Consider the following 25,933-nt stretch of genomic DNA (forward strand, 5'->3'; position numbering starts at 1 on the left):
CCAGCATGAGCCTCTTTCACAGGCTGGGAAGTGAGGCTCATAAGGAGTATGAGTTACAGAGGAGGAACAGTCACAGCAGGAACCAACCTGCTGCCCTTGCTCTGCCCTCTGCTGGCAACAAGATGGCGCTGAGCCCTGTGGCTAGACTACCCCAGGAGCCCTGATGCACTCAGAACTGCCTGAGGGTGTCCTGTGGGGTCAGTGAGAGTGAGAGCATGGACAGGGCAGTAGGAGCAGAGTGCTGGACAGGCGCAGAGAACCCCCTTCTGCTGCAGAATCAGACTCATCATTGTCTGGGTCCCCCACATCTCCACTCCACCCCTCCCAGTAATACTGCTTAGGCGTCTGAATACCTTTCTCCTCTGACGCTCCAACAAAGTTGAGCTCCTCCACCCAAATTCCACTCAAGAGAAGGGCAGCTAAAATGTTTTCAAGGAACTCTGGGACAGGGAGGACACTGACATCCTTCCCCACTCTCTCTCGTAGGAGCATGGAATAAAACGGTCACGACAGGTTGTCAAAATTTGGTTTTCCGAAAAAAGTTCCAGTGAATGATTCTGTGCCGGAGATTTAGTCAGTGGAAACGTCGCTGCCCAGGCTGGGAGGGGGCAAGAGGGCACCCCGCGTTGAGTCACAGCACACACCCACTCACCGAGGCTTCCGACGTGGACAGCTGTCTCTGCAGTCCTGTTCTGGGAAGACTCTCTCGTGGACACAGGAGGTGCAGCTGCAGCTTCCCAAAGAGCATCTTCAACAGAGCAGTTACACTGATGAGAATCCCAGGTTCAGAGAAGTAAGCCACTGGCTAAGAAAACATGCCAACGAGACACCAGCTGGGAGCTGTGTGCTCACAGAGAACACGCAAAGAATTGGGGGGCTGCATTTTATCCAAACTTCAATGAATAACAAAAAAGAGAGCATGGGCTTGGCTTCATGCTTTTTTGTTTTTCTGACATCTGAATTCAAGAAAATCTAGACCATTTTTAGGAATATTTCCATTTTTTTATGCTATCATGAACAATACTATGATATATACATTATTTCAGTAGGATAAATACCAAATTATAGAAGAAAAAGTGCTTATTATGACTATGTAATTGCTTTGAACTTAAAGTTTTGAAGCAATGAATCTCAATGAACAAACATAAGTGGTTTACATATTTTAGATAATGTAAAATCTTATTTATGAATCATAATATATCTCTTTTTAGCCTTTGAATAAGAAATGGATCCAATCAAGGAACCAAGAAGTGTCACCTTTCGGAGCTGATTACTGCTCGTCACGAGAAACTGTTCTCCTGCAGCAAAATGTGCCTCCCGTTCCAGGTCCTTTAGATGAGACTGTGAATGCAGAAAACATGAATGATGTCACTGCTACTTCTCACCATTCAGGATCCTTTAATTTTCTCATCAAACAATTCTCAACAAAAGCTCTGGTAAAGTTTAAGAAAACCTATAATTCATAAAAATAGACATTAAAATACATTTTTTTTACTCCTGGTGGAATACTCCCATAGAATCATTGCACCAAACTTAGGGAAGCTGACTTAAAGAAGAAAATATTAGGGTCAGAGTGATAGTGTAGAGGGTATATGCATTTGCCATATGGTTTCCTGAACTCCTCTAGGTATGATCCCTGAGCACAGAGCCGGGTGTGAGCCCAAAGCAATGCCAAGTGAGGCCCCAAAACAAAAAATAAGTCTAAATCTTAAAAAAGAAGAAAATAGGGGGCTGGAGCGATAGCACAGCGGGTAGGGCGTTTGCCTTGCGCGCGGCCGACCCGGGTTCTAATCCCAGCATCCCATATGGTCCCCTGAGCACCGCCAGGGGTAAATCCTGAGTGAAGAGCCAGGAGTAATCCCTGTGCATCGCCAGGTGTGACCCAAAAACCAAAAAAAAAAAAAAAAAGAAGAAGAAAATATTGCAAATACTCCCAAATAAGGAACGGGAAGAAAGAATTCTCCAGAGATATCACAACTAGAAAAAGACTGAATATCACCCCATAAACCACTAAGTATCAGAGGTCTCCCAAGGCAGAGAAGCTAAGAGCAAGCTGCAAGACCAGCACAGAGAGGGCAGCTGCAGGGAGCACAAGCAGCCCCCAGAGAAGCCGCCACCTCACACTGGGACAGCAGAGAAGGTCCCCGCCGGAAGAACCCAGCTCGCACTCTGAAACACCAGGGAAACAGTGCTGAGCACAGCAGGCATGGGCTGTGTCCAAATGCCTCTCACACCCTTGCCATTTGGGTCAAAAGAAAAGTAGAAGTCTAGAACTTAAATAATGAGGGTCAGAGAGATAGTACAGGGGTAAGGCGCTTGCCTTACACACAGATGACCCAGGTTCAATCCCCAGAGCCACGCAAGCCCCACCAAGAGTGATTCCTGAGCTCAGAGCCAGGAATCAAAGAAAACAGAAGGTAGATCTAAATCAACCAACTCTTGTAGAATGGCATTTGCACTGTACTTTTCATCCAATGGGAGCCTCTTCTGACTGAAATTTGAAAGCTGACAGGGTCCAGAGAAACTAAGGGAAAAGTCTAAAAAATAAAATGGCATCTGGTTCAACCTCAATGGAAAACCCAATGTAGACTTCTCAGAAAAAAAGAATAAAGTTTCCATATGACCCAGTGTTTTCACTTCTCCCCCAAGAACATAAAATAAAAGAACTTAAAAAGAGCACCTGTGCTCAATAGCCAGGATAAGTGATCAACCCAAATGTATAAAGACAGGGTTGGAACGAAAGTACAGAGGACAGGGTGCTTGCCCTGCATGCGCTGACCCAGGTTTGGTCCCCGGCATTCCATATGGTCCCCCAAGTACCACCAGGAGTGGAGTGCAGAGCCAGGAATAACCCCAGAACATTGAAGATATGCCCCCCAAAAGTCCAATGATAGATTAATGGATAATACACAGAATAATGGATATAGGGACACAGTAGAATATCACACAGTCATAAGAAAAGATGGGACTGTGCAGTTTACTGCAACTTGAGTGGATCTGGAGGGCATCATGCTAAGCAAAGTAACTTTGAGGGAAGACAAATATCAAGTTATCTTACTCATCTGTGGTCTAAAGAAAAATAAAACAAGGGAATAGGCAGTATATAATGATGCCAAACAAAACTGAGATCACCAAGCAGTTGGGGGAAGGGGCTGGGTGTGGGGAAGGAGGAGGCAGAACTAGAAGTCATGCCAGGAGATGGGTGAGAGGCTTGGGCACTATGGTGATGGTGAGGGTGCAGTTGTATATGAAAGCTGTAAACATGGCCACTACTGAAATCACGATGCCCGAAGTACTCTAAACAAGAAAGCAACTCAGAACACGCCCTCAGTTAAACTATGCTGCAACTCTGTGGTCAAAGCAACACATGATAAAAAGGAAAACAAGGAATAAAACATCAAAATAAAAACAATGGATCCCTTCAGGAATTATACTTCAGGAAACCAAAAATGCAGTGACAAATTTTTTGTTCTAGAAGAATGTAAAAGAATGTGACTTCCTGGTTAATTTACCAAAATATCAGTGTGCTCTTATGTTTAAGCACATGGCCATAACAGGCAAATGCACAAAGAGAAGAAAAAAAATACAGCTTCAAATGGAATGAAGCCAAACACAAAGCATAACTGGATCAGAACTATAAAGTAATGGGCATAGCCGAGCCAGAGAAGAGCTGGGCACCAGGGTGGGTGGGCAGGCTACAGCGGGTCGTGCTGCAGATGGGAACAGCTGAGGCCCAGTCCCTCAGAAAGCAGCCAGGCCATGTTCTCCTACAGTAGGGACAGGGCCCAGCCAAGTGCTTGTGCTTCCTGAAGCCTCACGGGCAGAGGACTGCACACCGGTCACTAGCAGACCTCAGATACTTGCTGCACTGTAAAGACTGTTCACGGACCCTCCCTGTTGATGGCAGGATGCAACACAGCCTGCACACGAGGCTCTGCCACATGATGTGGATTCGGGGACCATATAGGGTACCAAGGATGGAACTCAGGTTGGCTACATGCAAAGCAAATGCCCTACTCACTATTCTATTTCTCCAGCTCCCCACAAAGTCAATTTTATTTTTTATTTTTTAATTTTTTTTGCTTTTTGGATCACACCCGGTGATGCACAGGGGTTACTCCTGGATCTGCACTCAAGAATTACTCCTGGACGTGCTCAGGGGACCATATGGGATGCTGGGAATCGAACCCGGGTCCGCCGCGTGCAAGGCAAATGCCCTACCCGCTGTGCTATTGCTCCAGCCCCATCACAAAGTCAATTTTAAAAGACAGATGTCATAATGTGGATATTCTCTGACCACAACAAGGAAAAGCTGTGAATTAATTTTTTTTTAATTTTTTATTGAGTCACCATGTGGAAAGTTACAAAATTTTCAGGTTTAAATCTAAGTTATACAATGCTCGAATACCCATCCCTTCACCAGTGCTCATATTCCACCACCAAGAATCCCAGTATAGCTCCACCCCGCCCCCTCACACCCCAACCCCCCCCACGCCCCTAGCCCCCCCCACCCTAAGCCCCCCCCCCCCGTGTAACTAATAAATTTCACTTTACTTTCATTTTGATTGCATACAATATTTCAACAAAACTCACTATTATTGTTTGGAGAGTCTCTCCCCTAAAGTCAGACCTGCTGAAAAGGAAGCATTAGATAATTTGTTTTCCATTGCTGAGGATGAAGAGGTATGAGGTCGAGTGACCACACTTAGTGGCCTCTCAGTTTTGGGTTTCTGTAATTTAGTATTTTAGTAACTAAGTCCAGAGAGACATCTGCCAGAAGTTGCATCGTTGCCAACTTGTACTTCTCAGTTACATTATATTCCACATATGAGTGCAATCTTTCTATGTCAAGCTGTGAATTAATTTTTTAAAAAAGTAAATCTTAGGGGCCGGAGCGATAGCACAGCGGGTAGGGCGTTTGCCTTGCACGCGGCCGACCCAGGTTCGATCCCCGGCATCCCATATGGTCCCCCAAGCACTGCCAGGAGTAATTTCTGAGTGCAAAGCCAGGAGTAACCCCTGAGCATCGCTGGGTGTGACCCAAAAAGCAAAAAAAAAAAAAAAGTAAATCTTAAAAAGCCACAAAAGAGTGGGAATTAAGTAGCACTTTAAAAACAAGAGGTCCAGGGAAATACCCTGGGGGGCAGGGACATATGCTCAACATATGAAAGACCCCAAGCTTGATCTCTGACAGCATATGGCACTTTAAGCACCACCAAGTGTGGCCCTGGTGGTCCTCAGCACTGCTGTTTCCAAGTAAGACTCCATCATGAGGAAACAGAAAATCCGAATATCCAATAAGAAAATTGAGTTGGTAACTGGAAATCTGCAATTAAACAAAATGCTGATCTTGCTTGATCTTTACCTACTGATCTTACTGATCAGTAGGTAAAAACCTACTGAATAGTTAAAGAACTAAAAACCTTAAAGTTTTATTCCAACTTGGGATTGCTTTCAAATTCATTTTATGAGGTCAGTATTACCCTGCCACCAAAGACAAAGTAGTTATAGAAATGAATCTACCAAAGTCTCTCACAAACATTATGTAGAAATCCTCAACAAAATACAAGCAAACAGATTCAAAACTGTGTTAAAATTGTATGTCATGACAAAGCAGCTCAATTCCTAGAAGTTTATAGTTCAATGTATAAAAATCAATCAATACAGGGGTCAGAGAGATAGTACAGCAGGTAAAGTTCTTGCCTTGTCCATGCCTGACCCAGGTTTGATCTCCGGCATTCCATTTAGACCCCAAGCACTACCAGGAGTGCAGATTCCTAAGTGTTTAGCCAGGAGTAACCCCTGACTATCACTGGGTGTGGCCTCAAAACAAACCAAAACAAAAAAGTCAATCAATACAATATGTTACAGAATCAGAATGAATGGAGAAAAACCATATGAAGGGCCAGAGCAATAGTGTAGCAGGTAGGGCATTTACCAATCTGCTTTAAATCCCTGGCATCCCATATGGTCTCCCAAGCATCACCAGGAGTAATTCCTGAATACAGAGGCAGGAGTAACCCCCAAGCGTTGTTGGGTGTGACCCAAAAAAGCAACAAACAAACAAACAAAAAAATCCACATGATCATCATAATTGGTTTGAAATCTGACAATAGCCAAAACTCACAATGGAAACTATCTCCCCCCCACCCTAATGAATCCTAAACAAAAAAACTCAGCAACTATCATCATGAAGAGTGACAAAAGTTCAGGGCCTCTGAACTTGGAGACCAAAAAATAACTATTATAAGATCTAGCAATCCACTTCAGGTATGTTAAAAGCAGGATCACAGAAGGTATTTCTATATCCACTCTTATTAGACACATTCACAATAAAACACAGAATCAACTCAAGTATCCATCAGTGGATGAGTGGATAAGAAAAACAAGGTATGTGCATATAATGGAATGTTATTAAACCTCAAAAAGGAGAGTCTGCAATACACTATAACATGGACGAACCGTGAAGGCATTACACTGAGGAGAGCAGGACAGTCACAGAAGGACATGTCCAGTACGAGCATACTCATCCTGAGTATGAGTCACAGAAAGGGTCAAAATCAGACAGGAAGTGGAACAGTACTGTGATATCCACTTCCTGACAGGATATGAAGGGACAGAGAACTGCTGTTAACAGGCACTGAGTTCCTGTTTTACTGTAGGGAAGGAGTGGTAGGATGGTTGGGGTGACATGTGTACAACACCATTACAAATGTACTTAAAACTACCGAGCTATACACTTAGAAATAACCCCAGGGATGGAGGATAGCTCAAGTGATAGAACACAGGCCCAGAACACATGAGGCCTGAGATCAATTCTGGCACTGCACAACCCCTTAAGCACCACTGGGTTTAGCTCTAGTGGCCCCGAGTACCACTGCATTAAGCACAGCACCCCCGTGCCTGACAACTGAACTGTCAAGCCACGCTGCCATCAGACCGAGCATTGTGGCAGAGGCCCCGGTGCCCCATGCACTGCTCGCTCTATTCCCCATAAAAGAGAGAGAGAGAGAGAGAGAGAGAGAGAGAGAGAGAGAGGGAGAGAGAGGGAGAGAGAGAGAGAGAGAAATTATCCTTTAAACAAAGGAAGGGGGGTTAACAGAGCCTCTGCTCTATAGAACAGTGAGAAGATCCTAATTCCCACCCTGCCTCCCCCAGAAAAGTTGGGAAGTAAAAGTCAGGAAAAACATTTTGGGAAAAAAACAGCCAGAGAAGGGGGGTGGGGGCGATGAGAAGGTTTGAACCCTGTTTTGCCTGTAGGGAGCCCTGGATCATCCCCCAGCTCCACTGATGAATGTCCCTGAGTACCACCATCTCTGTCACTGTCACTGTCATCCCGTTGCTCATCAATTTGCTCGAGCGGGCACCAGTAACATCTCCATTTTGAGACTTGTTACTGTTTTTGGCATATCGAATACGCCACGGGTAGCTTGCCAGTTTCTGCTGTGTGGGCGAGATACTCTCGGTAGCTTGCCGGGCTCTCCAAGAGGGACAGAGGAATCAAACCCGGGTCGGCCGCGTGCAAGGCAAATGTCCTATCATTGTGCTATTACTCCAGCCAGAGCACCATAAAAAAATAAAATAAAATAAAATAAAAAAAAAGTGGAAGTCTCCTAAGCATGATGAGGTATAAATTTACAATTGAAAGAAACCACAACTAAAAAATATATTTTGAAAAGTACAAATCAGCTCCAGGTGGATTGTAGGATAATGTTGGTTTGCCCTTCCTCCCTGGCCGCTGGGAGCTTGTGTTTGTTGATTGCCCCCACCTGTCAATTACCTTTGTCTCCTGACCAGACTCTGACTTGTAAATATTGTCTTTCTCTTTTCCTTAATGTCTTTTGCATGGTTAGCTATTTCAGAGCAATTGCCTTTTGTATGGATATAGGAAGACAGTTAAAAAGACAAGCCTGTGGCTTGGGAGTTGTTTGACCCCAGATAACATTACCTCTTGGACATCTGCTCTCTAGACTTAAGCCTTATTTCCTAGATCCCCAAAAGAAGGGTCCCGACGAGGTATTGGACGAACCCAGTGCAAGCGGTGAGCTATGAGCTACCCTGGCATCGAAATGGGCCTGGCTAAAGTGCCCTGATGCTTAACTATAAGTTAAGAGCGTGGTCATGGACAGATTCTGTCATGATCCAAAAGTAATAACTAGATTTGGACCCTGCTGGGGTTAGGAATGATTGATCTTGTCTGAGCACTGTAGTCTGGGTCTGTGGTAAGAAGTCCCCAGGAGAGACACCCTACAAGCTTAAAAGTGTCTATTACTGTGTCCATACGGAATGGTAAATATTAGGAAGGAGAATCAAAGATGCTAATTAAGTTGCAGGTCTATGGAGAGGACAAACACACATTAAGGGCTGCAGATGGTCCGGAAGACTGGAAAAACATTTTTGATCATGCTTCCCATGGGGAGGCGTGGTTGGGGAGGAGTGGTGAGAGGATAAAAAAAAGAGCAGCTAGGAGAAAGGGATTGTTGGAATGATTGGGTTGATTGTTGGATTGTTGGATAGATTGATTGATGAATTGATTGAAGGAGAGGGGTTTGAGAGAGACAGCAGAGTGAGAGAGACAGATGGGACAGATACAGTGGGAAGAAAGAATTGTGCAGTTAGAGAGAGATAGACTCAGAGAGAGAGAGGGTTGGAGAGAGCTGGGAGAGAGGAGAGATTGAATAAACGGCAACTAATCAGTAACCAGCTTGGCCCTCGTTCTTCCTTCGTCCGTCCAAGGTAACAGCCATCCCAGGTGGAGAAGCGGCTCAAGAGCACTGAACTTGGGTGGTGAGAGAGCGCTGCCCACCCAGAGAGCCTACGAACATCCTTTCACGTGTAATCCCTGCATGTGTGAGGGGCTTACACAGCCCTGTGGTTGGGGATTTTCACAGCCTGCACTCGAGATGTAGTGTAGGATTTTTTTTTTCTTTTTGGGTCACACCCGGCGAAGCTCAGGGGTTACTCCTGGCTCTGCACTCAGGAAATAGTCCTGGCAGTGCTCGGGAGACCATATGGGATGCCGGGGATCAAACTCGGGTCAGCCGCATGGAAGGCAAACGCCCTACCCATGTGCTATCGCTCCAGCCCCAAGTTATGAAATTTTTTACAGTGGATTATAAACCTTAAAGCAAAAGCTGCTAAAAACAGCTTTTCGACAGCATCTAGGAAAACACTGCCATCAGCTGAAAGTCAGGAAAGATTCCCTAAGGAGAACAAACAAGCATGGGCCCTAGGAAAAGACACTAGTGACCGCACCATGTGCAGTCGGCTTAGCAGCTGAGCGACAGCATAGCGGGGAGGGTATCTGCTGCGTCCCATTCCTGGAACCCCATTATGGTTCCCCAAGTATTGCCAAGAGTGACCCTGAGTGCAGAACCAGGAGTAAGCCCTGAGCACAGCTGGAGGTAGCCCCCCCCAAACAAACAGAGCTTATGTTCACCAAAAGGGCCCAGTGCAGAGTGGAAGCTGAGTCAGAGAGAGAGATGGCACATGTAGGAGAAGCCAAAATAAATCACAATGTTCTACAAACCCAGAAGAAAAAGATAAAGACCCTCCATTTAGAGAAGGTTTTTTTAAGGGTAACGAAGAGAGAGTACAGTGGCCTTGCACATGGCCAACCAGGGTTCAATCCCCGGCATCCCATATGGTCCCCTGAGCACTATCAGAAATGATCTCCGAGTGCAGAGCCAGGAGTAAACTCCTTAGCACTGCCAGGTGTGGCCAAGAGACAAAGCAAAAAACAAAACAGAAATGGATTTTTAAAAAAATGTAAAGGCCACATATATGGCTCAGAGGAAGAGACCCCCAACTTCAATTCTTAACCCCACTCCATGTGCAAATATAACCCCCACCCCGCCTCCAACATCACAACACTAGGAAATGGGTAAGAGTGAGCAGATTCTTTTCCAGAAAACTCCTAAAAACCAATGACCACAGGAAAAGTTGTTCAATCTCATGGGCAAGCAGGAAAACAGAAATCTGTCCTAACCAGATACCATATGCTCTCACCAAAATGTTACACTTCAGAGTCAGCTATAGCCAGGACAGGGAGGACATGCAGGGATGCATGCCAGGGATGGACGCAGGCTGTCAGGGACAGCAACAGACTAAGGCTGGACCCTTGGGACTGCAGAGGGCCTGCGCCCAGCAGGAGAGCATCGGCATACCTGCCACTCAAAAGGAGGCCCAGCTAGAGGACTCCACACTCAACGGACACTCAGTGCTGTCGGGATGAAGGTTATTTCTGGCATCAGGAGGGTTCCTAGGCAAAGGCTGCTAAAAATCCTGCCCCAGTATCCCTGAAGTTCCCTCCCCAAGAATTTAAATGGAACACTTTAATTCTTGTTTCCCTGCATATTTGCACACCCATGTGCTTATTTAATTAGGTTTAGGTGTAGAGAAACACCCCCAGTTCCTTCCCCCATCACTGGCTTACATTTCTGGGCCTTCAATTTTAAATGTTTTTCAGTTAGAGCTTTGTCCTTGCTTCTTTTAATATATAGGGGTCACTTCTGGCAGTGATGCTGGAGGGAGGGGTGCCTGTGGAGGCAGGGGTCTAACTTGAGGCCATCTGAGCTATCGATAGGCCCCCATTGAGCTTTCACAAGGAACCCAAGAACTGCAAGGACCCAAGAACTGCATTAATTCTCTTCACCAGACTACAGGGGATAATGCCCATGTAAGAACAAGCTTTTGTGGGGCCAGAGTGATATTACAGCGGACAGGGTGCCTACTTGCACAAGGCCAGCCCGGGGCTACTCTCTCACTCCCCATATGGTCCCTGAGCCCCACCAGGAGTCATCCCTAAGTTCGGAGCCAGGAGTAAGCCCTAGGAACTGCCAGGTGTGGCCCAACAAAAAACAAGACAAAACTAGCTTCTGGGAATGAATGAGAATACACAGAACCAAGTGGCACACACAGTGGTGAACAGGGAGGGCAGCTGGGGCGGGGTGGGGGGAGACAGGAGTTGGAAGAAAAGGGAAGTGGGCCTTGTCCAGCCCAGGGAGCACTGACCATGTGAAGACAGAAGCAGTGACATACCCCCAGCAGCGCAGAAGTCCTCTCCATCTCTTCTTTGTTCACCCGGATGCTGTGGCTTTCCATCACTGGATTCAAAACCAAAGGGGACACGCCCTGCACCAGCAAGTCATCGCCACAAGACCCGAGGGCAGGGACAGAGGTCTGCTCTCCCATGAGGCCACTCAATCCTGCCCAGTGGGGTGCAGTGCCCACTAGCTCCATGGTGCTCTGCTCTCTGGGATGCCACAGGGCCAAGAGAACTCAGTCTCGGTTCTCCCAGGGAGGGCCTCAAAGAGCAGGGAGGAATCACAGGACAGATCCTGACAGCGACAACCTCCAGAGCGTGAGCATCAAGCTGAGGGTCAGCCGTATAGAAGAACGCTGTGTGACAATGTGTCAGGATCTCCCAGTCCTTCCAGAACAGGGCAATGCCCTCTTTTTACATAAGGGAGAAAAAAAATAAAGGTCTTGCTCTCTCCCTCATGTCAATCATTACACTACCTAACCCCCCCCAAAAAAGACAGTCACTCCCAAACAATGCCAAGAATTCTCTAGAAAAATGACTCATTTTTATGTGACTTACCTGCCAAGATTGGTATCAGAGGAAGTTCCAAAGTACAGAACAGCTGCCACAAACCATGAGCCTGATTTCCAGGAAGAAAGGCCATTGGCCACTGTTGAGAGGTCTCCTCCTGCTGGTGCTGAGCTAGCCCTGGGGAGCCTGGCTGGCATCCTCCCAATTCCCACTCCTCCCCAGTCTTCTTCCTAGGAAAACCCCTATTTCTTTCCATACTCAACTCTGTCATAAGACCCTGCAGAGCTATTTAAAATATATGGTCTGATCAGTTGTTGGGGACTGTTCAGGACCCTGAACAAAAGAGGACACCGAAACCTTTACCCTGGACAAACCGGAAAATTCCATTACCAGCTTTGCATAACCTGAGGCACAGGTGCCCTTGTGACAAAGGAAATAGCTAAACTCAAGAAGTAAAAGTAGCCCAGGGCAGGTAACCACGAGACCCCAAAAAGCCTGTAAAGTAGAATGCCTTCCATCCATTTCAAGCTTCAGAGCAGGCTCCCCAGTTGCCCCCAAATGCAAGAACTTCCATTGTTTCGCATGGCTTCAGGGGCCCCGGGTGGCTCCGAGATGTGCACACAGCTCAGGCCCCCTCACGCTCTGTCCCTCCAGCTGCCACCCCCTCCCCAGCCCCTGCTACTCTCCCTCTGTGCCCATTCTCTGCCCAAGCCACATCACATGGGCATCTTCTCTGCCCACTGAGAATGGTGCAGGGGAGAGGGAAGGGAACTCCCTCCAGTCCCCACACAGCTCTTGGGCTCACTGCTCCCCAGGGTCCTGCTCCTCCCTCCTGCCAGGGGTGGGAAACCTGGTGAGCACTTACCCAGACTATCTCCACCCCTGTCCTGCCCTCAGTACACAGACCCCATCACAATTCTTGCCAGATGCTGCTCTGAATAGCTCTGTGTGATTCAAGGGAGCTCTATTTCACTCGTTGGTTTTGGGACCACACCCAGTGGTGCTCAGGGATTACTCCAAGCTCTGCACTCAAGAATCATTACTGGTGGGGCTCAGGGAGACCCTATGTAGTGCGGGGGATTGGACCCAGGGTCAGCTGCATGCAAGGCAAGCACCCTACCCTGCCATATAACTATTTTGCCCATGCCTCCATTTCACTCTTTTTTTCCTGCTTTTTGGGTCACACCTGGCAAGCTCAGAGGCTACTCCTGGCTCTGCACTTGGGAATTACCCCTGACGCTGCTAAGGGGACCATATGGGATGCTGGGGATCCAACCCAGGTCGGCTCCATGCAAGGTAAACGCCCTACCCGCTGTATGACTGCTCCAGCTGCCCCCGCCCTCCCATTTCACTCTTAACTGTAGTTAACTCCCGGCTTTATGCTAACCACAGCATGAGGAACATTCGGATTGAACTGAAGGTTTTCAGGAAACCTTTCAGTTGTGAACCTACAGAGGCATTTTAGGCATTTTCAAGCTTTAGGCACTAGGACTAGCTTTTCTGAGTGGGCTTGGCCTTCGAACTCAGCACTTAGCCCCTCCCAGGCGCTGAGCATGGTGCGAATGACAGCAGAGAGCAGGAGTGCCCGAGTCGGGGAAACATCTTGCCTTCAGCTGAGAACAAAGGAGCATGGTCAGGCTGCAGAGGACCCTCATGTTGGCACAGATGTTCTGATTCTGGAACAAATAGAGGTGTAAAGGGTTAGCAGACCCGGTGGCAGTGCTCGTCATGACGCAGAGGTGACACAGATCTCAAGCTTGCAGCCTGTCCTGGGGGATGTGCTGCCCAATGACTCACCAGTCACCTTGAGGGGACACATCTGGAATGGCCTCGAGGAGCAAAGGCCAGTGAAGCTCCCAGAAGAGAACGACACAGAATTTCCTAACATTATATTCTATCTGTAATAAGCAATATAAAACAAATCATCTAGCATTGCCTTTTCGGCAGGTTTCAGTGGTAGCGGGACTGGTTTTGAAATAGCAAATGTAACCAAACTAGAGAGTATGGGGGAAATTTTCTACCACAAAGGCAGGGGAAGGGTTGAAATGGGGGTGGGGTAGGGAATACTGGGGGTTTTGGTGGTGGAAAATGTGCACTGGTTAAGGGATGGGTGTTTGATGGTTGTATGACTGAAGCTCAAACATGAAAGCTTTGTAACTATCTCACAGTGAATCAAAAAAGGGGGGGGAAGGGAAATAATAATAAAATAAAATTAACATCCTGAATAAAAAAAAGTAATGTGGAGTTCATGCCCAATTCAATTCAATCATCTTAATCAATGGCTGAATAAATAGCAGTACTCCTACATTATATAAAAGAAAAGAAAAGAAAGGAAAAGAAAAGAAAAGAAGGGAAAAGAAAAGAAAAGAAGGGAAAAGAAAAATAAAGAAAAGATGAAATAATACAGCTTGCTGCATCTTGGGTGGAACTGAAAGGCATCATATAAGTAGAATAAATCAGTCATTGGAAGAGGGACAAATACCTGATGACTTCACACATTTGTGGCATAGAGAGAAACAAAAAATGGAGAGAGAGACTATGAGCAATGACAAGGACTTGGTCTTTGATCACAAAGCTGAGCGGGGGCAGGGAAAGAGGGAAGGAACAGGGGGACACTGGCGGCGGGTCTTTGGCACTTTGGTGTTGGTGAGGTGAGGAAGTGGTGTACATAAAAATCATAAATGTTAACACTACTGTAAACATGTGACCTAAATCATCAAAAATAATAATTTAAAATCAATTAATTCAGTATAGTACATTACAACTCCCTGGTGACTGCTGAGCACCCACATGAGGCAGCTCTTATGCCCCACAGCCATGCCCACTGCTCCTGAGCACTCTGCACCCTCTGCATGGAATGGTCCCTGGCAGTGGATGTGGAAAAACAGGATGCCTCCTGGGACCTCTGGAGGGCCAGGCCAAGGCTCCTGTGCAGAGCTTCTGGCAGGTTCCAGTACTGCCCCCCAGTGATGGGGTAACTGGGTGGCTGCAACAATGCTCCCACACCAGCCCTCTGCCCCAGCGGCCATGTCCCCAGCACCAAGCCTCTACAAACAGGCGCTCTTACTTTCCCCGAGTTCATGCAGAGGGACCAGCTGAGTGTGATTCCCAGGAACAGCTTCACAGAGGGACAGAGGTAGCTATCCTGCCCAGTTTCCTCCCAGAAGCACCAGGGCAGAGATGTGTGCTGATCTTTCACCAATAGAGTGAAAATGAAGTAGGCAGTTTCTACAGAAAGTCGGTCTTGTGTGGAGGTTGATACTACCTTTCCTTCAAGCAACTCACCACGATATTTCTTGATGAGTTTCTATAGGTGCTGCTCACATTCACTGTGGTGGCATTTTCCAAGTATTTCCCCACTAACTCTTCAAAAGAGGGTGCGGTGTCACTAGGATCTAGCAGCCAGGAGGCAATTCTGGGGTCCAGCCCCACAAACTTTGCAACTGGAAAGAAAAGGTTTGTTTGATCCTTCTAAGAAAAGTGAAGAAATGAAACAAAATACAAAGTTAGAGCCTGTGGCAAAAGTGGTCTCCACACAGGCCCCATCTGACAACCTCCATGGAAATGCCACTGGAGAAGCAGACCCCAAAACGCCCGGGGCAGTCCCCAAAGAGATGAAGGCAGAGCCCGCAGCCACCGGGCTGACCTCTCCACACCTTCCTCTCTGACTCACGTGTGAATCACCGCCACCTTCCACCTGCCCACTGGCTCCCAGGAAAGTCTCCTGAATGGGAGGGGGACCACGGAAGGGCTTCTCTGGGTCCTGTGGCAGGACAATCCCAAGGGACATAACTCTGGGAAAGGGCCACCAGACAGCAGGCCCCCTGGAGCCAGGAGGTCACTCGGCCTATTAAGGGTCAGATTTCTCAACTGAAAACTGGGAAGAAAGACAACTCAATGTCAGTGCCAGTGACATGTGAAAGCACTTTCTCGGAGTGAGAGAATATTAGCTAAAGCAGTATATTTTTTTGTTTTTGTTTTTGGATCACACCTGGCGATGCACAGGGGTTACTCCTGGCTCATGAACTCAGGAATTACTCCTTGCCATGCTCAGGGGACCATATGGGGTGCTGGGAAATGAACTCGGGTTGGCTGCGTGCAAGGCAAATGCCCTACCCACTGTGCTATCACTCCAGCCTCCTAAAGCTGTACATTTTATTTATTTATTTTATTATTATTATTTTTTAGCTTTTTGGGTCATACCCAGCGATGCTCAGGGGTTACTCCTGGCTTTGCACTCAGGAATTACTCCTGGCGGTGCTTGGGGGACCATATGGGATGCCGGGGATCGAACCCGGGTCGGCCGTGTGCAAGGCAAACGCCCTACCCGCTGTGCTATCGCTCCGGCCCCTAAAGCTGTACATTTTAATACCAGCATATGCTAGACATTGGAGAGGGAGTTCTAAAAGGGGCTGGTATAAATTAAGAGATAAATCTGAACCCTAAGTGATGAAATTTTTATTACTTTTATATATATATTTTGTGTGCTCAGGGCTTACTCCTGACTCTGTGCTCAGGGATCACTACTGACAGTTCTGGTGGGACTGCATGTGGTGTTGAGGACTGAACCTGGGTCACCTGTGTGCAAGGCAAGAACCCAGTCCCTATTTTCATTTTTTGAATTATGCTAGACAGCAAGAAATCTGTCTTTGAACAAAACTGTAGCTTTAGATCACTCACCTTGAATATGTCATGGCATCTTTGGCTCCCTTTAGTCTATTTACTGGAGTCACTAGTAACATGATTTTGTTACACAATGTCTGCATAGACTTTTTTTTTCTTTTTGGGTCACACACTCGGTGATGCACAGGAATTACTCCTGGTGGTGCTCAGGGGACCATATGTGATGCTGAGACTCAACTCGGGTCGGTCACATGCAAGGCAAATGCCCTACCCACTGTGCTATCGCTCCAGCCTCTGCATAGACATTTTTATCTTGGCAGGGCTTCAGCTGACCAAGATGATTGGCCACTGGGCTGTGAGTCAGGGGTTCCCATCCTGGTGGGAAAGTGTCAAGGCTGACACTTTCCTGAATGACACAACTCAGAAGCAGCTGAGGGGAGGGTGCGAGCTGCTCCCAATACCATCTATGGCCACTGCCCAGCTCAGCAGGACTCTGGGATCTGAGGGTCAGATATGATTGTCAGAGAGATATGATAACAGATAGTGCATTTGTCTTGCATGTGCCTGACCTGGGTTCCATATCGCCCAGGAGTAATTACACACCAGGAGTAATTAATTCCTGAGTACAGAGCCAGTAATAATCCTTGAGCATCAGTGGGTGCATCTCAAACCTCAACCCCTCCCCCCAAAAAATAAAATAACTATACAGCAAACAATATCACTACTTAGATTCTATAATTTTTATTATATTTCAATTATCACTTAATGTGCATCTAATAAAAGTGGTTATATAAATCCTTATTATTTTTAATGAAAGATAAAAATGTTCTATATTATTTTGATGTTACTTATTCTGATCTTTGTTTATTAGAAAGTTTGTTTTCTGTGGTAATGACAAATATCATCTGCCCATTTTTCACAAGTAACATCTTTTCCATTTTTCGATTAAAAAATAATCTATACTTGCAAAATTCAAATAGTTCCAGATGAGGGAACATGCATCCTTCACATTAGGGTGCCAACCTCACAGATACGTCTGGTCCAGATCAGACCCTAGAGTTGGGTGGTACTGCAACCCTCTGAGAGTCAGCAATGCAACTCACCTCCTGGGGAGCTGACAGAAGCTGCCATCGAGCTGGGCCCGGAGACATGGGACAGTGGGGAAGGGTCTTCCTTGCAGGGGCAGACCCAAGCTCAGTCACTGGTACCACATAAAGTCCCTCCAGCATCATCAGGAGAGATTTCTGGGCCCAGAGCCAGCTGAGTGGTGCCCTCAAACCCAAAAATAAATAATAAACAACTAGACATGTGACAAAGACTCTAACTTACCATGCTTCCAACTGTAATCATCACCAAGAAACTTCAGCACAGTCCTCACAAAATCCTTAGCGTTGAAGCAGATAACAGGACATTGGCATTTTAGCATCTGAAGCAGCACATCCCTGGGATGGGACAAGAAAGTCACTGATGTAGATGCTGACCTTGGAGAGCCATCATTATACACTGCCTTGTGACAGACATGCTTCTCCTAAGAGCTTACTCAGATGAGCCAAAAGACCTATGAAATAGACCCCACATTTTACTGGCTCGGCATGTTGCTGGGCATGTCTAAGGTTGTAGTGTCACCGAACCTTTGGTGGGGTTATGGTGAGGCTTAGACATTTACATGGGCGTGTAGCTTACCACCACAGTTTATAATACTGTAAACTAATAGTCAGTACTTTTTCTCTGAAAACCTCTTCTGGGCTGGGAGATAGTATAGCCGTTACTGCGTATGCCTTGCATGGTGCCAGGAATTGAGCCTGACTCAGGCTCAATTCCTGGCACCATGCGGTTCTCACAGCATTTCTGGGTGTGATCCTGAAAGGCCCCCAGCACCACTCGGGAATCCCAGTGCTGGGGTATCCCCAGCAACCTCAGGTCCTAGCATTGAATCACCAGCCCAGCTGTCGAGAACCACCAGTGGGGCCCCAATATCCTGAGCACTGCTTGGGAGGCCCCCAAACAAACCAACACCTCCTCTTAGATAGAGAACAGATTGGTGGTCACCAGAGAGAAAGGGGGCTAGGAGTTAACTGCATGGAAGCCGGGGGAAAGCAGATACTCACTGTGTGGGTCATGAGGTTATATGGATCATAACACTGCACTCCTGAGACTCACATAATGTTGGTACCAACACTACAGCTCAATACAATTTAGTTGATGAATTAATTTACTTATTTATTTGGTTTCTGGGTCACACTGGGAGGAGCTCAGGGGCTACTCCAGGTTAGAGGCTCACTCCCCACTATGCTCAGGGGACTGAATGGTGGGAAGGATGGAAATAAGGCCTCCTGCATGCAAAGCAAGAGCTCAGCCAGTTGGGCTGTGTCTCCAGCTTTAAAGTTTTATTTTGGGGGCTGGAGTGATAGCACAGCGGGTAGGGCATTTGCCTTCCATGCGGCTCACCCGGGTTTGATTCCCAGCATTCCATATGGTCCCCTGAGCACAGCCAGGGGTAATTCCTGAGTGCAGACCCAGGAGAGACCCCTGAGTATTGCTGGGTGTGCCCCAAAAAGCAAAAAAAAAAATTTATTTTGGAAAAAGTCCCATTAGCCACAGAATAAAACCAAATTTCTGAGCATACCATCCCACTCTGCATCCAGGCTGGTCCCCCTGCATGTTCTCCGCTCACCCCAAATTCCTTTTTCTATTGTCAGAACACACCAAGTCATCTCATTGCTCAGGGACCACACCTGCTTTGCCCAAAACTCTCCTCCCACAGTGTCTGCAAACCGCCCGCTTCCTGAGCTGAATGCACCACTGAAACATCTTTTGGCCCTGTGTGGGATAACATTGGGTTTGTCCTTTCAGCCTTGCTGCAGAGAACTTAGTTTACCTTAAAGCAACATCCTTTCTGAATGGACACAGGAAGACGGTTAATATTATGCTTTATAACTTGGGAGTTGATTGACTCCAATATGCTTTCTCCACTCAGTTGCCCTTAGTTCCTAGCACCCCCAAATCAGGGTCCCGGCGAGGGATGGAATAGACCCAGGGCAAGCTGTGAGCTACCCCAGCATCGAAATGGGCCAGGCCAAAGTGCCACAATACTCAACTGTAGGTTGAGAGCATGGTCATAGACAAACGCTGTCATGATCCAAAGTAGCGACGAGACTAGGACCCTGCTGGGGTTAGGAAGAGTAACCTGGCCTGAGGACTGTGGTCTAGAATATATAGTGAATGTCCTCAGGAAGAACCAAACTTAAGTCTGATATATCTCTTACTGTGCTCATACAGAATGACATTGCTAGTAATATTAGAAGTAAATTTACTATAACTATTTAAGTGGATTACTAGCTGAGGAAAGAAGAAAGTGACACATCCTGGATGGGATCCCGCCCTTAAGCAGATCTCCTAGTAATCTAGAGTAATCTCCTTAGATGAGATTTTGTTAATCTCCTGGAGAAGTGGTCTTACCCCTCTTTGTTGATTTGCTAATGTTCAACCCACCTTTGTGTTATCAATCTATGTGACTGCTATATAAACTAAGACTGTAAGACACAAAAGGAAAAGAGACAGAAGCGGAGAGAAAAAATGGAGGCAAGATAAAAGACACAGAAGAGACAGAAGCAAGAGGGAAGACACAGAAGCAGAGAGAATACACAGAAGCAGAGACAGAGAGAGGTCGGAAGAGACCAGAGGAGAGACTATACAGACAGAGACAGAGACAGAGAGACAGACAGAAGAGAGCACAGTGGCACACACGGAAGCAGAGCACAAGGAGGAGCCATCCTGATCCAGTCCATACACAGCGTCTGGAGAGCACTGAACGTGAGAGGTGAGAGAGATAGAGCTGCCCCGAGAGCCCTCAAACAACACAACACACATCACATTGCCCTCTTCTGTGCCCACACCTTTGTATTTTTTATAGCCCTGGTATGGAATTATTATTATTGGGGGAAGGAGAGCTAAGTCACACCTGATGGGCTCAGGAATCACTCCTGGCGATGCTCAGGGGACTATATGCAGTACCTGGGATTCAACCTAGGTTGACCAAGTGCAAGACAAGTGCCCTACCACAGTACTATCTCTCCAGCCCTGTGTGGAATTATTAAACATGAATTTGAGAATACTACCCAAGTCTGCACAAAACCAGACCCTCACCCCTAGCCCTCACTGCACAACAGACACAATGAAGAAGCAGTGGGGTGTGGAAGATCCCTAAACATCCAAGTACTATAACCTCTCAGATGTAAACTGCAGTGTGACAATGGTCAGACTGGTCAACAAACCACAACAACAAAACGAACCTCCAGTGAGGAAAAAGTCTGAAGACAGCATAAGAACACTGTCATTACCCAAAAGGAGAGAGAGAGAGTAAGAGGAAATGTGTCTGCCACAGAAGCAAGGGGTGGAAAGGGGCGGAGATGGTGGGAGGAACTCTGGGAACATCGGTGGTGGAAAATGGGCACTGGTGGAGGGATAGGTACTCAAACATTGTTTGAAATGTAATCATGAAAGCGTGTAAGTCTGTAACTGTATCTCATGGTGATTCATTAAAATAAAATTAAAAAATTAAAAAAAAAGAACACTGTCATCAGAAGTCACTGAGAACATGGCAGGTGGGGCCAGAGAAGTAGTAAAGCAGGGGAGCGCTTCCCTTGCATGCAGTTACGCTGGGTTCGATTCCTTGGCACCCCATATAGTCACCTGAGCCCCACCAGGAGTGATCCCTAAATGCAGAGCCAGGAGTAATCCCTGAGTACAACCGGTGTGGCCAAAAACAAAAACAAAAAAACCCTCCTCATTTAAAAGTCTCAGCAGCAGAGTGACAGAAGCCAAGAAACAAATCAATGTGCTGGAAGATACAGGAAACCATCAGTAGAGGACAGAAGGAAGAAAGAGTGAAAAGACATGAAGACAACATCTGAGAACTAAGGGATGATTTTAAGAGGGACAGCATGTGAGATGCAGGTATACCTGAGGAGAGGAAAGAGAAGTGGAGGACCAGAGCAAAAGCATAGCCAGCAGGGCATTTCCCCTGCACGTGGCTGGCCCAGGCTGGTCTCTAGCTCCACTATTAGCTTCTGAGCACTGCCAGGACTTAGCACTGAGCACCACTGGGTATGACTCAAAAACCAAAAAGGAAAATGGGGCCAGAGTGATAGAACAGTAATTAGGGAGTTTGCCTTGTACACAGCTGACCCAGATTCAATCCCCAGAACCCCTTTTAGGTCCCCTGAGCTCTGCCAGGAATGTTCCCTGAATATACAGCCTGGAGTAAGCTCCTGAGTGCCACCAGGTATGGCCCAAACACCAAAAAAATAAAAATCTGGAAACAAGCCAAATACCCCAGAATGATGAATGTATCAAGAGTTGTAGTACGGGGGTCAGGGAGACCACTTAATGGGAGAGAATGTTGCTTTGCACACAGGAACCCTGGATTCAATCTCAAACATAGCAGGGACTCCTGAGCCCTGCCAGGAGTAACCACTTCAAGATCACCAGGTGTGCCTCAAAAAAGGAAGAAAGAAAGAAAGAAAGAAAGAAAGAAAGAAAGAAAGAAAGAAAGAAAGAAAGAAAGAAAGAAAGAAAGAAAGAAAGAAAGAAAGAAAGAAAGAGAGAGAGAGAGAGAGAGAGAGAGAGAGAGGAGGGAGGGAGGGAGGGAGGGAGGGAGGGAGGGAGGGAGGGAGGGAGGGAGGAAGGAAGGAAGGAAGGAAGGAAGGAAGGAAGGAAGGAAGGAAGGAAGGAAGGAAGGAAGGAAGGAAGGAAAGAAGGAAAGAAGGAAGGAAAGAGCAAACCTGAAGAGATAGTACAGCAGGGAGGGCACTTGCCTTGCACATGGCTGACCAGGGTTCCATCCCCACAATCCTATATTATCCCCCAAGCACTGCCAGGAGTGATTTCTGAACACAGCCATGAGTAAGCCCTGAGCACTGATAGGTGTGGCCCCCAAACAGACAAACAAAAGACAGACAAAATATGTTTTAAAAAAGATACCGATACTTGTGTTATCTATACACAATGGAAAACTAACTCAGCTAAAAGTAAATATAGAATCTTGCAGTTTACTAGGCCCTAGATGGAACTGAAAGGAATCATGCCAGAGATCTGAATCACAGGGGGAAGGGCAATATAGAATGATCTCATGCACATGCAGAATGGAAAGAAAGTAAGGGAATAAATAACAGTTAACGAAGCCGAGAGTTTGCCAACAGAACTGAGAACGGAGTTTGTCAAGTTATGGGGGCTGATGAGAGGAAACCTAGAGACAAAGAGGGATGCTGGCTGGTGAAGGGCATGGTGCAGTGATATTGTATTCATGTAACATTCACAGTGACTGAATTAAAATTAAAATGGATCTACAGAGTCACGCCCATGAACCACCTCCTGCATTGAGGAAGCTCATTGACTGGCCATCATCCAGAGACTCAGAAATAAATCTCGAAAGAGATCAACAAGTCACAGAGATTTTATTTTCTGGACACCCTAGCATGGTGCACCCACTCAGTGGACCCCAGACTTGGGGGGGTCAGCCCAGTGCCCACCCAAACAGAGCTCTGGCAGCCAGTTGCTCCCACACTCCACAATCGCTGCCATGCCCCAGCCAAATTCCACTGCCTCGAGACAAGGCTTACCCAGAAATAAATCTGCAGAAAAATTCAGGTATGCAAGTTTTGTGACTAGAATCTCCAGGCTAACAGGGAGTCAAGATGCACTACCTCCCCCAGTTGTATTTCTGGAAGCCTCAGCAGTCATGCACACACCCCAAAGCCACCAGCCACTTAAAACAAAATTTAACTCCAGCTGTATTACTCGATTAAAAATTCTGGACTTCTATATTAAACTAAGAAGCTTCTACACCGCAAAGGATACAGTGACTAAAATACAAAGACAATCTACAGAATGGGAAAGAATATTCACCCAATACCCATCTGAAAAGGGGTTGATATCAAAGATATACAAGGCACTGGTTGTGATCTGCAAGAAGAAAGCATCCAACCCCATCAAAAAATGGGGCGATAAAATGAACAGAAACTTTCCCAAGGAAGAAATACAAATGACAAAAAGGCACATGAAAAAAACGCTCTTCCTCACTAATCATCAGGGAGATGCAGATCAAAACAACTATGAGATACCACCTCACACCACAGAGACTGGCACACATCCAAAAGAACAAAAGCAACCGCTGTTGGCGTGGATGTGGGGAGAAAGGGACCCTCCTACACTGCTGGTGGGAATGCTAACTGGTTCAGTCCTTTTGGAAAATAGTATGGACGCTTCTCAAAAAATTAGAAATTGAGCTCCCATTTGACCCAGCAATACCACTTCTGGGAATATATCCCAGAGGGGCAAAAAAGTATAGTCGAAATGACATCTGCACTTGAATGTTCATTGCAGCACTGTTTACTATAGCCAGAATCTGGAAAAAACCCTAGTGCCTGAGAACAGATGACTGGTACATCTACACAATGGAATACTATGCAGCCATTAGAAAAGATGAAGTCATGGGGCTGGAGTGATAGCACAGCGGGTAGGGCATTTGCCTTGCACGCAGCCAACCCGGGTTCGAATCCCAGCATCCCATATGGTCCCCTGAGCACCGCCAGGGGTATTTCCTGAGTGCATGAGCCAGAAGTGACCCCTGTGCATCACCAGGTGTGACCCAAAAAGAAAAAAAAAAAGAAAAGATGAAGTCATGACCTTTGCATATAAGTGGATCAACATGGAAAATATCATGCTAAATGAAATGAGTCAAAGAGAGAGACAGACATAGAAAGATTGCACTCATCTGTGGAATATAAAGTAACAGAATGGGAGACTAGCACCCAAGAATAGTAGAGATAAGTACCAGGAGGTTGGCTCCACGGCTTGGAAGCCGGCCTCACATGCTGGAGGAAAAGGCAGCTCAGATAGAGAAGGGAACACCAGGTAAAGTGTGGTTGGAAGACCCGCTCGGGAAGGGAGATGCGTGCTGAAAGTAGACTATAGATCAAACACGATGGCCGCTCAATACTTTTATTGCAAACCACAACACCGAAAAAGAGAGAGAAGACAAAATGCAATGCCACAGAGGTAGGGTGGGGTCGGGGAATGGGGTAGGGGGGTGGGAGGGATACTGGGATCATCAGTGGTGGAGAATGGGCACTGGTGGAGGGATGGGTTCTTGAGCATTGTATGACTGAAACACAAGCACAAAAGTTTGTAAATCTATAACTGTACCTCATGGTGATTCACTAATAAAGCATTTAAAAAAAAATTCTGGACTTCCTGTAGCACACAGCCACATTTGTAGCCATCCAACATCTCCAACTCTACAACACTGATAAATCAGTAGTAGCACAACATATTGGATGAGATGTAACATAGAAGGCAATAAAACATGAATACAGAAGGCTTAACCTGTAACAATATCTAGTAATCTCTTATTTGAGGGCAGAATGCTCCATGGTGAAATACAACAATTCTCACTTTTTCTGAGGAAACATTTTTTTTATCATTCTGTTAGCAAATTATTGATAACAAGCAATATAAAATAAAGTATTGAGGACCTTTTATGGGGGCAGGCTTACAGGGTGGTTGGGAAAATTGGAGACAATGGTGGAGGGAAGGTGTAATGGTGGTGGGACTGGTGTTGGAATATTGAATGCCTGTAACAAATCATCATGAACCACTTTATAAAACATAGTGTTTATATAAAGAACAGGGGATATTTTACATATGCAGCCCTTATCTATTCCATGTAAATCCAAAATACATTAACACAGAATTGCCTTAAAAGTGTTATAAGGGGCTGGAGTAATAGTACTGCCAAGCTGGGTTCAACCTCCAGCATCCCATATGGTCCCCCAAGTACCACCAAGAGTAATTCCTGAGTACGCAGCCAAGAGTAGCCCCTAAGCACTGCCAGGGTGTGACCCCAAAAGCCAAAAAAAATAAAAATAAATAAAAATAAATTTTAAAAAGTGTTATTAACGGCAGATGAGACATGACTATTACCATAAGAAGATCCAAATATAAAATAAAATTTAATGTAATATATTTTATATCCCAGAGTTGAAAATGTATATATGAAAATGAGAATATACATTTTATTATATGGTAGTAAATGATTTTAATTTTCTTATTTACACAGGTCAAAATCATATTGGCTTATTTGGTTCTTATTGGCTCTTGCTGATTTATTTTCTGATCATTCTATTTCCAATTCTTAAAGTTTTGTTGGAATAAGCAATATAGAGTAAATTTTTTATGTGCCAAAGGGGCAAGTTGGGATTTAGAGGAAAACTGAGAATATTAGTGGAGGGAAGGTCACACTGGTGGTGTTGGAACGCTAAATGTTTGAAACAACTGTGTAATGAACAACTTTGTGAATCATGGTGTTTTTAATAAAAATTAATTTTTAAAAATGCATCTACACACACACAGTCAGGACTTTGGGCCTCAGCCTCTACTTTGTTTTTATTTTTGTTCCTGGTTTTGTTTGGGGCCATTATACAGCTGTGCTCACAGCCTGCTCCTGGTTTTGTGCTAAGGATTCACTCCTGGTGGTGCAGCAGTGCTCAGGGCTTACTCCTTGTTCTGTGCTCAGGAGATCATTTCTGGTGCCAGAGATTGAACCCAAGTCAGCATCTTACCCATATTCTATCTCCCTAGGCCCAAGTACTAGGAATTCAAGCTAGATTGGCTGTGGCAAGTCAAGCAACTTAGCCTCTACACTATCACTTGGGCCATTCTGTTTCGATTTTGTTTTGGGGCCACACCTAGTGGTGC

At 46.0% G+C, this 25,933-nt stretch overlaps 1 protein-coding gene across 1 annotated transcript in view; it reads right to left on the minus strand.

The window, feature by feature from the left end:
• Positions 1 to 25,933, minus strand: part of POLN (DNA polymerase nu) — a 107,810-nt gene that overhangs the window by 55,101 nt on the left and 26,776 nt on the right. Inside the window, exons 5-11 of the mRNA XM_055137330.1 lie at positions 17,507 to 17,619; positions 14,840 to 14,997; positions 13,162 to 13,230; positions 11,603 to 11,663; positions 11,041 to 11,105; positions 1,258 to 1,341; positions 653 to 748 (exon numbers count right to left, since the gene is read on the minus strand). Coding sequence (XP_054993305.1) covers positions 653 to 748; positions 1,258 to 1,341; positions 11,041 to 11,105; positions 11,603 to 11,663; positions 13,162 to 13,230; positions 14,840 to 14,997; positions 17,507 to 17,619 — 646 coding nt within the window. The remainder of the gene's footprint in view (positions 1 to 652; positions 749 to 1,257; positions 1,342 to 11,040; positions 11,106 to 11,602; positions 11,664 to 13,161; positions 13,231 to 14,839; positions 14,998 to 17,506; positions 17,620 to 25,933) is intronic.

This window comes from Sorex araneus, chromosome 5 (genome assembly GCF_027595985.1).
Source record: "Sorex araneus isolate mSorAra2 chromosome 5, mSorAra2.pri, whole genome shotgun sequence".
Lineage (NCBI taxonomy): Eukaryota > Metazoa > Chordata > Mammalia > Eulipotyphla > Soricidae > Sorex > Sorex araneus.